We start from the raw sequence: 15,299 nt of genomic DNA, 5'->3' as shown, positions 1-15,299 counted from the left end.
GGCCTTCTCCAAAGGATAACAAGTCATAAACTATATGCCAAGGGATTTATGAACCCAAAAGGCAGGGAGGGGTGAGGCAAAGCAAACACAGCATGGGAAAATTTGCCTGTGAAAGCAAGATACTCTACTGTTCTGGGAGCTTAGGACCTGCTATATAATCATTAAGGTGCAGAGGGGCTAGTGTGGAAAGGACCTCTCCTTGTAACCCCTCTTCTCTTTCTGCTCTGGAGTAATCTCATAGCAGCACTGTGTGAAGACTTTGTGCTGAAGAAGCCTCATTGATTGCTACCTTCATCAGATAACAGGGTCCGTTCCTCCTAGTGCCTGATTGGCAGTAAAAAAAGAGTCATCTACTTATGGGTTGTTTGCCCAGGTTAGATTCTGTTGCTCACCCACAGCATCAGGGTCTCAATCTTCACAGTCCTCATCTGCTTCAGCACCATTTTCCTTGCCCCACTCCCCTGTGGCAGCCATTCTCCCCACCAGAGGCCTTTTGAGTATTTGCATCCTGGTATAGCATTATAATTTTATAACGTCTAGCAATTTCTCAGAATTTCCAGATTTATTTTAAAGTCAGTCTAGACTCTTCAGTTATAGAGCTGTAAGGGGAAAGGCATAACTTTGCAGCGAAAGTGCTTAGAGATCTACTTTTTAAAAAGGTATGAAAGAAAGCTAGGTATGAACCCATTGGGTTGTTCTGATGCTATACTGCTATAGCACCATGTCAATTTGTCATTAAAAAAAGAGAAAGAGCCCTCATGAGGGGGGGGGGAATGGCTGCTGCAGATGACATGGAGAGGGAAAATATGAAGACACCTACACCATATTGGCAGCTGCTGCAGCAACAGAGAAATTATTCAAGTGCATGCCCATCTGGAAAATGCAAGGTTCTCTTGCCCTGCAAAGCCCTGCATCTGATCATATGTGGTGTGTAGTTTGCAAAAGATTGGGCTAATAGGGTACTATCCCTCAAGAGCCTCAGATTGGCTTTAGCTTAAATCCAACAAATGTACAAATGAAATTTTCCTGACACATTTTCCCCAGAAGGCAACATTGGCATAAGTCAAACCTAACAAGAACACTTCCATTTTGGAGTGTAAACCTATTTGTGCTGCAAAATGTTTCCAATCTATAAGTGGCAATGAAAAATAAAAGAAAGCAGCAGCATCTTCAACTTGTAGGTGTATATTCCAAAACTCAACTGCTAATTTTTCATAGATAAACCAAATGTGAAGATACTAGAGGACATGGGATTGTCTGACTCCTTATTTCACAATATTTGTTTGTTTATGCCACTCTTTGTCCCTACTGGGAACCCAGCCTGCATGACAACATCACTCTGTTTTGTCCTTAGCAGCCATGTAAAAGATAGACTGGCCCACGCGCACACAGAAGACTTAATGAATTAATCAGTATTTAGCTTTATTACTTTCTGATGTCATAGCACCTGTAATTTTGTCTTGCTCTGACAGCCTTTTTCAATCTATTGAGCATGGAGGAACTTTTGAAATATTTTTTCAGGCTTCAAGTGAGCATTAAAACAATTTTACCAAAAGTACTAATCATATAAGAGCTTTGCCCTCTTTATATGCATGTCTAGCTTGTATTTTCTTGGCTGCTAAAGCAAAGAGTGACTCCCCTATAGGAGACAGATGGAACAGCATGTGAGAGAGAACCTCAGCATTCCAGTGCTTGCCTGAAGAAGGGAAAGTTGCAGGTGTGCCTGCTGTCACGGGATAGTAACGTTGCCTTTGCATTTTTCAGGAAATGTAGGTCTATGCAAAATATCACATTTGAAAAAAAAATTGCAAGCCAGTTGTAGGGTGGCCAGCCCTGTGCAAGCAATCCACAAGAGTTGGAAGAGCGGAAAGTGGGGAATGATCACCCAGATGTGATGTCACTGCATCAGCAATGCTCTAGGATTTTCCCCCATGCTAAAAGCCATCGAGATTGGGGAAATTCCTAGAGCATTGCAGATGTGGCAACTGTGTTTTCTCCTGCTGCTCGATAGCCTGCGGCCATTTCTGCGGGTCTCCCACGCGGGGGATGCGAGCCGGAGCTGCCGGGCGACGCTTCTGCCAGGCGCCCTGGCGCCCAGCACCTAGCCTGTGGCCCGGGACAGGGCAGCTTCCCAATGTCCGCCCGCCCCTGGGCTGCTCTTCCCGGGGGTGGGGCTGCTTTCTGCTGGCTTCCCGGCCGGTCCCGCCCCTTCCCGGGCTCAGTCCAGAGGCCCTCTTGCGCCGCACTCGCGACCATCATGTCTCCTGCCAAGAGCGCTTCGGACGAGCTCGTGTTCTACGTGAACGGGCGCCGGGTAAGTGCGAGCGGAGGCAGCCCCGGCCGCCCTGCTCTTGCCGGGGGCAAACGCGAGCTGCTTGGAAACATTTGCCCTTTAACACATGCCGGGTCCGGCCAGTTTTGCTTTGCGCCTAGTGGGTTATACCTAGTGGGTATAACCAGTTTGGCTTTGCGCCTAGTGGGTATAAGCGCCTAGTGGCGCTTCCCCAGCCCCAGGCCCGTGGCTTTGGGTCCTCATTTTGTTCCGTGCCCCGCCTTGGCTTGGCACCCGTGCCGATTGGGCCGGCCTCAGTGCCATGCTCTTTGGGCATTTTCTTTTGGGAAACGGATTGGCCCTTCCAGTGCAGGAAGTAGAACTTTACAAACAACCCGGCAGCTTGTGCGACCCTCTCCCACCTGTCCTGCTCTTCCAGGGTCACCAAGGCAGAGATAGAGCACCGATTTTCCTAAGAACCTCCTCGAATAAGTGATTGCTAGGACAGATCTCTTTTTAAAGACCCCCTGCTATTTAAGATGGGAATATCTGGAATATTGCAACCCCCAAAGAGGATGTTTTTGTCAGGTGGTTTTTTTTTTAAGAGCCCAAAAGAGGTTGGCACCGAAAAAAGGGGGCGGGGAACATGTCCTCCCCCCCATCAGGTAACCCTAGCTTCTCCGATTCCTTGCACCGTCTTCTGTTTACAGCCACAAATAGCACTATAGCTATTTTCTTACAGCATGGGAAGTAGTAAAGGGACCTTGCATGAGGAGCAAGTTGAAGCAATGTGGAGTCTTTAAGACTACTGGCAACGTGCTGCTGGGTTTCTGCTTTGCTGTCAGATACTTTATCCCTCTGAGTCTAATAAAGTTGATGCAACTTTATTAAAACTTTATGGAAAACTGAATTGGAGTTTGGGTGGAGAAGGAATGAGTCTGCTTTACAAAGAGAGATTAAAATGCAGCATCTGTTGCCAAATGATATAGCGAGAGCCACAGGAATAACCAGCTTTCACAGGGGATTAGGTAGATTTATGGAAGAGAAGTCTGTCAATGACTCCTTCACACTCAGGAGACATCTCAGAGGAAGGTCTTGGCCTCTAAGCCCCCTTTTTTTAACCCTCCATGGGAACTGGTATGAGACAGTACAGATTTAGAGTCCCGTGGTACCTTTAAGACCAACACATTTTTATTCAAGGTAGGAGCTTTCATGTGCATACACAGTTCCTCAGATACTGGACTAGATGGCCCCTGGGCTAATCCAGCAAGGCTCTTCTTACGTTTCTGTTGCCAAGCCTTGTGAAGATTTTGTGTGAACGTAAACCGTGTAAATAACTAAATTTAAATAAAAGTGTACTCAATTAAAAATGTAAATTGTTTAATTTTGTAATGCTAGTAAATATTTTCAGCAAACTGAAGTTGTCCATTGCTTCCAAAGTTCCCACTATGAGAGCCAGCTTGGTGTAGTGGTTAGGAGTGCAGACTTCTAAGCTGGAGAGCTGAGTTTGATTCCCCGCTCCCCCATATGTAGTTAGCTGGGTGATTTTGGGCTCGCCAGGGCACTGATAAAGTTTTTCTGACCGAGCAGTGATATCAGGGCTCTCCCAGCCTCACCTCCCTCACAGGGTGTCTGTTGTGGGGAGAGGAAAGGGAAGGCGATTGTAAGCCGCTTTGAGACTGCTTCGGGTAGAGAAAAGCAGCATATAAAAAACAACTCTTCTATTTCTGGGAAGGGTGCCCTGCTATTATTTCTGCAGCATAAGTAACAGAGCCAGTTAGGGTTGTGTGCAGCAGCGTCCGAATCAGCCGTTTCACGTGATAGAATCATGGAATTGGAAGGGGCCATACAGGCCATCTAGTCCAACCCCCTGCTCAATGCAGGATCAGCCCTAAGCACCCTAAAGCATCCAAGAAAAGTGTGTATCCAACCTTTGCTTGAAGACTGCCAGTGAGGGGGAGCTCACCACCTCCTTAGGCAGCCTATTCTACTGCTGAACTAATCTGACTGTGAAAATTGTTTTCCTGATATCTAGCCTATATCGTTGTACTTGAAGTTTAAACCCATTACTGCATGTCCTTTCCTCTGCAGCCAACGGGAACAGCATCCTGTCCTCCACCAAATGACAACCTTTCAAAACTTAAAGAGGGCTATCACGTCGATGCAGCCTCCGCCATGCCACGGGGGGGGGGAGGTGCGGGTGCCGGTGCACAACTTGGTGCACACGCGCAGGCACGGATCTCCGGCCAATTTGGATGCCACTGCACACAACCCTAGTGCTAGTTGTGCACTGCTAAGGCCCTGCGAATCCTTAAGTTGGCTCTGGTGCTGCATGCCTTGTAAATCCTTTAACCATGCTGGTCACCATGCTGGGTTTGCTTCTCTTCTCTAGCTCTGCTTCCTTTCATTCCTTCCCTTCTTTCTTCTAGGCTGTGCTTTCTCTACTCACATCTTCTCTGCTTTGGGTTTCTAAGACAACCAATATGCTCCTCCAAATTCTGATTTTTTAAGAAGAGCATGCACATTGTTTTTAATGATACAGGGTGTGTGTTTTTTTCATGCCTAGTTCTCCAAACTTGGTTTTCTCCCTGGTTTCCATGAAGCTGGAGCGTTGCTATGCTGGCACATTGCTGGATATTATCTGGACCTTGAGATTGCTTTTTGTACTATTCCTTTGTCTGCTTCTGTCCCATAGGTCCTCAGAGTGGGCATGAGGCAAATGCATGTTACTGTGTATCCCAGGAATACCTTTGGTATTCCGACACAGGGTGGTAAGGGTGTGGTTACAAAATGGCTGTCGCCTGTGGTGGAGCCAACCACAAAGTGTCAGAGAGTGAGGTCATGCACATCTCTGATAATAACTCTTCACCAATTCAGACAAAAGCTCTGTTTAGATCCAGTTGTTAAGAGTGGCGGCTTCTAATCTGGCAGGCCTAGTTTGATGTCCTGAGTTTCCGAAGACAGGGTGGCATATAAATCCAATAAAATAAATAAATAATAAAATAAACATATTGGTTAGAAATGTTTCCTCGCACACACGCAGCTTTTCTTTCGTTGTGTGGTGAAGATTCTTGTACTGGGGCAGCAGCTGATGAAGCAACTTAAGAAAAAAACAGCACATCCAATCAGATCTCAGAAGGCCAATCAGATTCACCTGGCTCTGCCCGCTTAGCTAAATAATTGGAGGTGCCAGGAAAGGTGTCAGCCAGGTGCTGTGGTACCCACAGGCAGCACATTGGGGAATACTTTGTGCCATCCCATCTGTTTCACTTAGAATTTAACTTAGAATTGAACATACTGATCTACCCAAAGAACTATCTTGGCTAGGTATGAAAGATTTACATAGTAAATGTTCAAAGGAAAGAATCTGTAGTTAACAGAAAGACTATTTGCTTTTCCCTGTCCCCTACAGGTAGTAGAGAAGAATGCAGATCCAGAGCAGATGACACTATCTTATCTGAGGAAAAGACGTATCCTCTTTTAGAATATGCATTCATGGTTGTAAATAGCTCATCAATCAAGGTTTTAGATAATGGCCTGCTATAAGCCAACAGCCTGCTTGTGATGGGCTACGGTCTCATTAGCCTTTGCTTGTCTTTGACCTCTATCCTCCTTAATTCTCCTTATCTTTCTCACACAAATTCTCCCCGTTATCACATCAGTTCCATCCTGGACTGACCTTTTAACTAACTGGGTAAGTTCACTGCTGACCATTGGCCTGAAGGACTCTTAGCGGCCAAGAGTAAGCTAGGCTAAGTAGTCCCTGTGAGACTGGCAGGTCCCCTCTGTTTGGCCCCCGGCTGTGATTACCCCATCCACACGTCAGTGATGGCAGTGAATGCTGGCTACCTTGGGGGGCAACTCTTCCCAAAGCTTCCAACTTATGGTGACCCTATCAATGAAAGGAAGATGATTATAAGCCACTTTGAGACTCCTTCTGGTAGGGAAAAGTGGCATATAAGATCTACTTCTTCCTCCAAAACATCCCATTGCTAACAGCTTTGCTCCGGTGTTCCAACTGAAGGCTATGGCTACTTTTGTTGAGCCAATCCCATCTCCTGCTGGGTCAGTCCATCTCTTTTCCTGCTGCCTTCACGTTTTCCTAGCATTATTGACTTTTCAAGGGACTCTAGTCTTCTCATGATGTCATCTAAATATAATAGTCTCAATTTAGTAATTTTAGCTTTTAGGGAGAGTTCAGACTAGTTTTGTTCTGGAACCCACTTATTTGTCACACCAAATATGGATGCTTAATTTACGTCTAAGTGCCTCCAACTTTCAAATGATTCATAGTCTGTGCTGAAAACCCCAATGCTGTTTTGTTTAACAGAAGTCATTTTTGCCATAATTCCAATAAATAACAAAGAAGGGCTACACTGTGTCAATTACCTATAAAAGAGAAACACAGCTGTATAGTTGAGTACAATAAACAAATGATTCAAATTCCAAAGATGTTGGTTCTTTGTTTCTTCTTAGATTCATTTTGATAGAAGACTCAAAATTCAAATATAAACATTTCAACTCACCAATCCCTTTGCACATTGACAATTCAAAATCAGCTGACAGCTGTTAAACAGATCTTGCTGATCTGGGTTTCTCAGTTGGTTACTCACAACAGTGGCAGGCCATTAAGTGATAAGCTGAAGTAACCATGAGAGTTTCAACACCTTTAAGTACCTATTGAAATCACCTGGCCAGGGATGATGGACCTGTCTGTAACCCTGTTGGGAACGTGAGTCGGGAGACTTTACAGGAATTTTATTTCGTGTAAATATGGCAAATTGCTTTTTGGAATTGTTATGAAAGTGTATCATAACTTTATGTTAATTTTCAGAATTGCAGAGGTACTTCGGAACCTGGATTTTGAATTGTCATTGTGAAAAAGGACTGGTGAGCCTAGCAGATTTGCTTCTCATATGTTACATGTTCTCAGTGAGGTCTCTATACTAAGATTAGATCAATATTGATTTATAGTAAGAAGAAGATACTAATGAAGGTCTACTTGATCATCATCCCGATAAAGCCCTACGAAGAATAGCATGTTTATACATTGATTGCCGTTAAATATGTGGCTGTGGTGAGGTTGAGTTTGAGATCGCCACTTCAGAGGTCTAGGAAGGAAGTAGTCCATAATGCATGGAGTTCTATACCAGTCATATACCCTTAACTCCAGTTCTTCTAGTTCGTCTCACGGGTACCAAGTATGGCTGCGGTGGAGGAGGATGCGGTGCATGTACTGTGATGATCTCAAGATATGAGCCAGTTGCTAAGAAGATCCTGTATCCTTCTGTGGATGATGGCAAACTGGGTGGAACAATTATATATTTTGAACAAGGGAATCTGTTGGCAAAGCACTGCCATTTCTGTATCTCAAAATGAACTATGGATCCCTCCATTCTATTGCCATCTAAGCAACCATGAAACATTAGGTTGCAGTGATACTGACAAGGAGGTCTGACCATGGAGGGAGGAAAAAGCATCCTTGATCCTTGGTCAGGGCCTCACCAGAAACCAACCGTGATCTGCACTTAGTGGAAAGTCCTGTCAAGTTGCAGCTGACTTCTGGCCACCCATCACCTCCTGAGGAAACCTGTTCCACTGAGACATCTTTAGTAATGTCTGCAGTATACCCTAGTAGCAGTATACTCTAGTAGTTGAACAAAGCTGGCACCTATAAGACCAACAAAGTTGGGTTCTCCATCTTTGGAGATTTTTAAACAAAGGCTGGATAGCCATTTGATGGAGAGGCTGATTCTGTGAAGGTACAAGGGGGTGGCAGGTTACAGTGGATGAGCAATAAGGTTGTGAGTGTCCTGCATAGTGCAGGGGGTTGGACTAGATTACCCAGGAGATCCCCTCCAGCTCTATGATTCTAAAGTTTGATTGGAGATACAAGCTTTTGTGTGCATACACACTTCTATCTCTATCTAATAACAGTTCCACTTGGTCTTGTGCAAAGTGTTCCCCAGTTGTGCCCTTTCTTTGGGGTACCCAATATCCAAGTCTTTCCTCCATCGCACCCCCGTTCACCTGCTGGATTCCTCTTGAAGAGCTGTGACTGGATACAAATTTAATTACTATGTAAAATTGCAGCATTGATGTGTTTGTGGCTGTGAGTGAAGACACATCTATTGCTTTGCTCCTATTATGTTCACCAGGGATGTTGATTCTTACAACCAGTATTCTCATGGATATAATGTTTCACTGGGACAGTACAAGATCTGTGGGTTTTAGTATGCCAACTTTTGAACCTTAAGCTGGCTGGTGGACCTGTACAAACATCCTCTCAAGCCTCAAGCCAGGCTGGTAACTTAAGCTGTGGTGTTAGGATTGGAGCACCATGGCGTATGCGACCATTTAGTACCCCCCTATTATGGTTGAGGGCCCCCAAGTGGGCAAACTGTTGCAACGTCTCCCCATCAAATTCTAGTGCCAGGTCTGCGTTGGTGCCTATACCACACTGTGCAGGTATTCCTCTGGATTACTTGGTAGGCTGTATTAGCATCCCTTGGAGTTGTACTGGCATCGGACTTAGTATCTTAACCAGATGGGGGTGTCCTTCATTTCACGTCCTATGCCAAATCTCAAATTAGGTAACTGAATTCATCAACCTTCTGTGAATTTTTAGACGTTAACAATATGAGTATGGGATTGTCAGCAAGCTGACGTAGATGTCAAGATTTCCCAAATTCAGGGTAATGTACTTAGAATTATCATCCCCGCACGACAGTAATAACACCATTTTGTTTGTTTGTATTCGACATCATGTTGCAGCCAGCTTACTGGGACCTTGTAGAGTTTTCAAGAGTCTTTCAAGAGACTTTCAGGAGACTTTCAGGGGTGGTTGGTTATTGTTGGCCTCTGTGTATCACCCTAGTATTCCTTGGTGATTTCCATCCAAGTTCTAACTAGGGCTGACTCTGCTTAGCTTCTGTGATACGATGAGGTCAGGCTAGTGTAGACCATCTGGGTAAAGGTATCGTACAGGGTACAGGTAGATGACTATATGTGATAAATGCTAGCTATATTCTCCTTTACGATCCAAGTCATTATTCCGCCAACGCATGCTTGCTTCCCTTATGTTCACTGTATGGCTGCGCTGTTGTCACTGTGGAAGGAGTCGGAAGCATCAAAACCAGGATTCATCCAGCTCAGGTAAATACACACAGTGTGAGTGTATAAATAATTCTTCATTTTGGATATTTGTCTGCCACCTCTTCGGAGTTCTGTTCGAGGTGGCCTACAGTTCAGACAATATAGCAATATAAGGGCCTAACAAGGTAACAAGCCAACCAAGTCCTTCTCTGTCCCAAACTGAGGCCTAAAGCCAAACTGAAATAGGTCTAGATCAGTGGTTCTCAACCTGAGGGTCAGGACCCCTTTGGGGGTTGAATGACCCTTTCACAGGGGTCGCGGAGGATGAGCAGCTTGGCCAGGGGGCCACCAATGATGCTGCTCCTTCTGCCGCCAGGCACTCTAGCAGCGCCCCCGGAAAAGAAACATTTTATATACAATCATGAACACTGGATCTTCATGCCATTGGTCAGATTCGGTTTTATTTCTGTGAAAGAACCCTTGCATGATTTTATGGGTGGGGTCACCACAACACAAAGAACTTGTATTAAACGGTTGCGGCATTAGGAAGGTTGAGAACCACTGATCTAGATAATTCTCCTCCTCTAAGACATCCTGAAAATACGTAGCGATCATCAATATCACAGACACCTCTTTCAAAGTGGTCAGAAATTTCCCCTCCTGCAAAGAGCAATTTAGTACCTCTTGGAACCTGTCAACCAACTTATTGTGCAAAATGCAGCCCTTGCTCCTGCACTGTGGATTTGGATTCCATTTCTGGCAGAGGGGGTAGCTCTTGCTGTGTGGTTTTATTGCTGTTTAATTGCATGTGTGTGAGCTGCCTAGGACAGTCGTAAATAAAAGCATTAAAAGGACAAATGGAACCCAAAGTAAGAGACTGTTCTAATTTCATGTGGACCACAATACCTGTATAGGTTTCTTTTGCGTGGGAGGGGTGGCTTTTGTCCAGAAAGCTGAATAGTAATTAACTGCATCCACTGGGGAACATCTTAGAATAATATTTGTTTAATTATGGTCTTTAAAAAATAATCTGAATAAGGGAATTTAGTTACCCTGCAGCTGTTTTTACATTGTCCCAGGAACGGATAGCTAAAAGCCATGGCTCTCAATGTGGCTTCTGCACCCCAGGAATGGTGATGTCCATCTATGCTTTACTGCGCAATGAGACAGAACCGTCAAACGAACAGATCATGGAAGCTCTGGCAGGTAAACGCCCTTGTGAGGACTGAGAAGCAAAATGGATTATTGATTGTCGTTGTTCGTTGTGAAGTCGTGTCCGACCCATCGTAACGCCATGGACAATGATCCTCCAGGCCTTCCTGTCCTCTACCATTCCCCGGAGTCCATTTAAGCTCCCACCGACTGCTTTAGTGACTCCATCCAGCCACCTCATTCTCTGTCGTCCCCTTCTTCTTTTGCCCTCAATCGCTCCCAGCATTAGGCTCTTCTCCAGGGAGTCCTTCCTTCTCATGAGGTGGCCAAAGTATTTGAGTTTCATCTTCAGGATCTGGCCTTCTAAGGAGCAGTCAGGGCTGATCTCCTCTAGCACTGACCGGTTTGTTCGCCTTGCAGTCCAAGGGAACCACAAGAATAGTCTTCTCCAGCACCAGAGTTCAAAAGCCTCAATTCTTTGAAAACTCTATGGACAGTACCAAAAGGATTATTGATATATCCCTCCAATTAAGAGTAACAGTTTTATTTTTATCGTTTCATTAGGGAATTTGTGTCGCTGCACTGGTTACCGGCCCATTATAGATGGCTATAAAACCTTCTGTGGGGTAAGTGGAGGGTGACAAAATGGCGTCCCTGAGGGGCAGGCTCGGAAGCGGCCTAATCATGAAGGAGTGGAGTAAAGCGTTCAGACCAAGCTGTTCTCTGCTCAGCTGAAGTCCTTTGGTAAAAGGTCATTGCTGCAATGATACTTTATGTTTCAGGAAGCATTTTGCTGCCAAAATGAGGGGAAAGGGGGCTGCTGCTTGGAGGAAGACGATGGCTTACCTTCGTTACCTAACAAAGACAGGAAGGTGGGTTACAGATTAGTATATTGCTTCCCTGTTCATTAATTGCATGACTGGAAAGGGTTTTTTTGTTTGCGATTTGCAATGCCAGGATGTTGTTCATTTATTTATTTAAAGGTAAAGGTATCCCCTGTACAAGCACTGGGTCATGTCTGACCCTTGGGGTGACGCCCTCCAGCGTTTTCATGGCAGACTCAATACGGGGTGGTTTGCCAGTGCCTTCCCCAGTCATTACCGTTTAGACTAGCTAAAAAACCCGTTGTATTGTAAAATACAATGGGTGCTAGTGGCACCCTCCCCTGCCCCAGGGAGGCTAGGGGGTGGGGGAGAGAGAAGGCTTTTTGGGGCAGGGGAAACACTGGGGGGAACCCATAAAAACCCCCCAATATGGCAGCATAACCCCCCAATCCTTCCCCAATTTACAAACAAACCACCACAGGTACAAGATCGCAGAATGGAGTAGCGCTGGCCGGACGAGGGGCCACAATTGTCCCTGCAACCCAGCCTCAACCAAAGACCGGGCGGAAGAGCTCCATTTTACAGGCCCTGCGGAACTGAGAGAGTTCCGTCAGGGCCCTCAGCTCTTCCGGGAGCTGTTTCCACCAAGTTTCTTAGAGAGTAGCTGTGGTTCAATGGTACAGTATCTGCTTGGCAGGCAGGAAGCCCCAGATTCAATCACCAGCATCATCAGTTGAAGGGATCAGGTAGTAGGTGATGGGAATAGACCTTTTACCCGAGACCCTAGAGAGCTGCAGCCAGTCTGAGTGAACAGCAGGGGCCTTGATGGACCAAGGATCAGATTCAGTACAAAGCAACTTCGTGTATGAAGAAAAGAGTGTTGATTTCAGTGGTATTTCACACACTCCCACCCATTCCCAGGTTGACGAGGTCACTTTTGCTCACCAGCCATGTTATTTTTCTTTTCCCCCTTTTAAAGATTTGCACAGCGTTGTTTTCAGCAGAAGAATTTCAGCCTTTGGACCCCACCCAAGAGCCAATATTTCCTCCGGAACTCATGGTAAAAACTAGACGGGGTTTGTATTGAGCAATGTTTTAAGGCTTAGAGCGGATCCTCATTATGCAGGGAAATGGGAGGCTGATACTTTATTTTCATTAATTTATATGTATTTCATTCATTTGCACCCCACCTTTCTTCCCAAGGGGACCGAAGGCAGCTTACACCATTCTCCTTTCTTCCATGTTCTCATCACCACAACCCTGTGAGGTAGGGTAGCCTGACAGTGCGTGACTGGCCCAAGATCCCCCAGTGAGCTTCTGTGGCCCAAGGGGAGATTTGAACCTGGGACTCCCGGATACTAGTCTGACATTCCTAACTACTACATGGTGCTAGCTATTGGGTAAATGGGATGGCTTAATCAATGATGTTACAATTGGATAAGTGGATTGCTAAATTTGTGGTCCTAAGGACACGGTTATGAGACTAGCCCCACTGAATAACATGAAACTTGCTTCTGGGTAGATCATTTTAGGATATTTCCAGGCTGCAACCTGCCAGACTTTTACAAAACAAAAGAACAGGAAGAGAGTAAGGTAGGGCCTACCAGTTGGTAATTTGGCAGCGATTTTGACAGTTAGATATACTGCAGCTTTGGAGCTTCAACAAATTCTATCTGTTGGTAATAGCTTCTGATCTACAGAAGGCCATATAATTGCTGTTGCTCTGTCTTAGACATGACCACTGATTTAAATGAATGTAGAATGAGGTACCACTGTATAGAATTACATCTGTAATCGCAGAAAACTGTAACCTCTAATCTGGAGAGCTGTGTTTGAGTACCGACTCCTCCACATGCAGCCAGCCGGGTGACCTTGGGTCAGTCACAGTTCTGTTAGAAGTGTTCTCACAAAACAGTTCTGTCACAGCTCTCCCAGCCTCACCTACCTCACAGGATTTCTGTTGTAGGGGGAGGAAAGAAAAGGGATTGTAAGCCACTTTGTGTCTCCTTCAGGTAGTGAAAAATGGAGGATAAAAACCAGGTCTTCCTCTCCTCTCCTCTCCTCTCCTCTCCTCTCCTCTCCTCTCCTCTCCTCTCCTCTCCTCTCCTCTCCTCTCCTCTCCTCTCCTCTCCTCTCCTCTCCTCTCCTCTCCTCTCCTCTCCTCTCCTCTCCTCTCCTCTCCTCTCCTCTCCTCTCCTCTCCTCTCCTCTGGGATGCCAACTGGGATGGCTGAAGGGTTGGAAACCATGCCTTATGATGAGAGGTTGAGGGAATTGGGTGTTGCTTGAAAATGAGGAGGGTGAGGAGTGATTTGATAGCAGTGTTTAACTGCGTAAAAGTTAGAGACATTGAAGAGGGGACCATCTGTTTAGCCTGGAGAGGAGACAACTGAGAGGGGATCTGATAACCATCTTCAAGTATTTAAAAGGTGGCCATATAGAGTATGGAGCAGAGTTGTTCTATGGCCCCAGAGGGATGAATCAGAACCAATGGGATGAAATTAATCTAAAAGAAATTCCATCTAAACATCCAGAAGAAGTTCTTGACAGCTAGAGCGGTTCCTCAGTGGAACAGGCTTCCTCGGGAGGTGGTGGGTTCTCCATCTTTAGAAATTTTTAAACAGAGGCTGGATAGCCATCTGACAGAGAGGCTGTTTCTGTGAAGGCTCAAGAGGGTGGCAGGTTACAGTGGATGAACGATAGGGTTGTGTGTGTCCTGCATAGTGCAGGGGGTTGGACTAGATGACCCAGGAGGTCCCTTCCAACTATGATTCTATGATCTTATTTACTGCAGCTTTAGAGACAAGGCCTGGGAGCGGTGGGTTCAAATTATGGGAAACGAGGTTCCACTTAAATATTAGAAGCCATTTTCTGATGGAGAGGGCTGTTTGTAGATGAATATGCTGCCTTGGAGGGTGGTACAGCCTTTGTGGGAAATTCTTAGGAAGAGATTGGCTGAGCACTTGTCAGGAATATGTGTTTTTTGATGGACTCAGGGTCTGATTCATTAAAAGCCTGTTTCATGTGTTCAATTAAAGATCCTGGACAGAACAATTGTAAAAAGCTTTGCTTATGCAAACCATTTAGTGGCCGAGTTCTTCAGGTTTCACCTTTCAGCCTTTTAATCTGATGGCACAAAGAAGTGTGAGTTTGGTTGTCTGAACTATAAACAGCAAACTGGGCTGAACAGCTGCACAGCTTTATCTTTTATTGAGAAAATAAATAGTTCTCTTTATGATGCCAGACGGTAAGAAATGCAAGCATGTAAAATTAGTTAACTGTAAATATAGATGCTAAAATGGTCAACGTTCCATTACGCAATCATATTATAGTGAGTAATTAAAAAAAATTAGCTAGGTTTTAATTTTTTGTACACTGCTTTTAAGGATTCTCAAAAAGCCCAAGTCACACACCAGAAATCTGATAATCCCTAATCTTCTGAGACTTCTCCCCAGAGAAAACTGATTTGCTTATCACAGTTTGGCATATTGAGAGAGAAATATCTTTTTCTGAACCTGTAATTTCATAATCATATAACTGCTGTCCGGATGATTGGTGGTTCTCCAAATACGAAATAATCAACGCAACTGCAAATCAGCCAGCCAATGAGTTAGATAAGAAGGCTACTTTCCCCTCTTAACTTCTATTAAAAAGCAGTTAGTCTTAACTTTTCTCTCACTGTTTTTAATTAACTTTCAAAGATTCAAGCAACTAAGCAAACAGAGTTCCCTGAGAGTTGAGGAGCGCTTGAACTCCCAAGCTACTGTGCAAAATCAGCAGGAAAGAGCTGAAGGAAATTGACATTTTGCACTAGTGAAATAATAAGACACTCTTTGTAGAACTGTTGGCATGTGCAAACTCCTGATGGGGCAAATAGCACCTCCCCACAGCATGAGCCCTGGGCCCTTTTGGCCCCTGCAAGCAGCACAGGGAAGACAGAGACTTTGCTCTGGTTCC

The 15,299-nt window shown here is 45.1% G+C and overlaps 1 protein-coding gene across 1 annotated transcript in view; it reads left to right on the top strand.

The window, feature by feature from the left end:
* The first annotated feature begins 2,014 nt into the window (after nt 1-2,014).
* The window catches only part of LOC143829077 (aldehyde oxidase-like), a 69,618-nt gene continuing 56,333 nt past the window's right edge, over nt 2,015-15,299 (top strand). The window contains exons 1-7 of the mRNA XM_077319378.1: nt 2,015-2,314; nt 7,446-7,551; nt 9,319-9,427; nt 10,447-10,573; nt 11,084-11,145; nt 11,302-11,391; nt 12,323-12,403. Of these exons, the coding sequence (XP_077175493.1) occupies nt 2,047-2,314; nt 7,446-7,551; nt 9,319-9,427; nt 10,447-10,573; nt 11,084-11,145; nt 11,302-11,391; nt 12,323-12,403 (843 nt within the window). The 5' untranslated portion in view covers nt 2,015-2,046. The remainder of the gene's footprint in view (nt 2,315-7,445; nt 7,552-9,318; nt 9,428-10,446; nt 10,574-11,083; nt 11,146-11,301; nt 11,392-12,322; nt 12,404-15,299) is intronic.

The sequence above is a fragment of the Paroedura picta genome, chromosome 2 (genome assembly GCF_049243985.1).
Source record: "Paroedura picta isolate Pp20150507F chromosome 2, Ppicta_v3.0, whole genome shotgun sequence".
NCBI classification, from domain to species: Eukaryota; Metazoa; Chordata; class Lepidosauria; order Squamata; family Gekkonidae; genus Paroedura; species Paroedura picta.
This window is presented reverse-complemented; position numbering and strand designations above follow the sequence as displayed.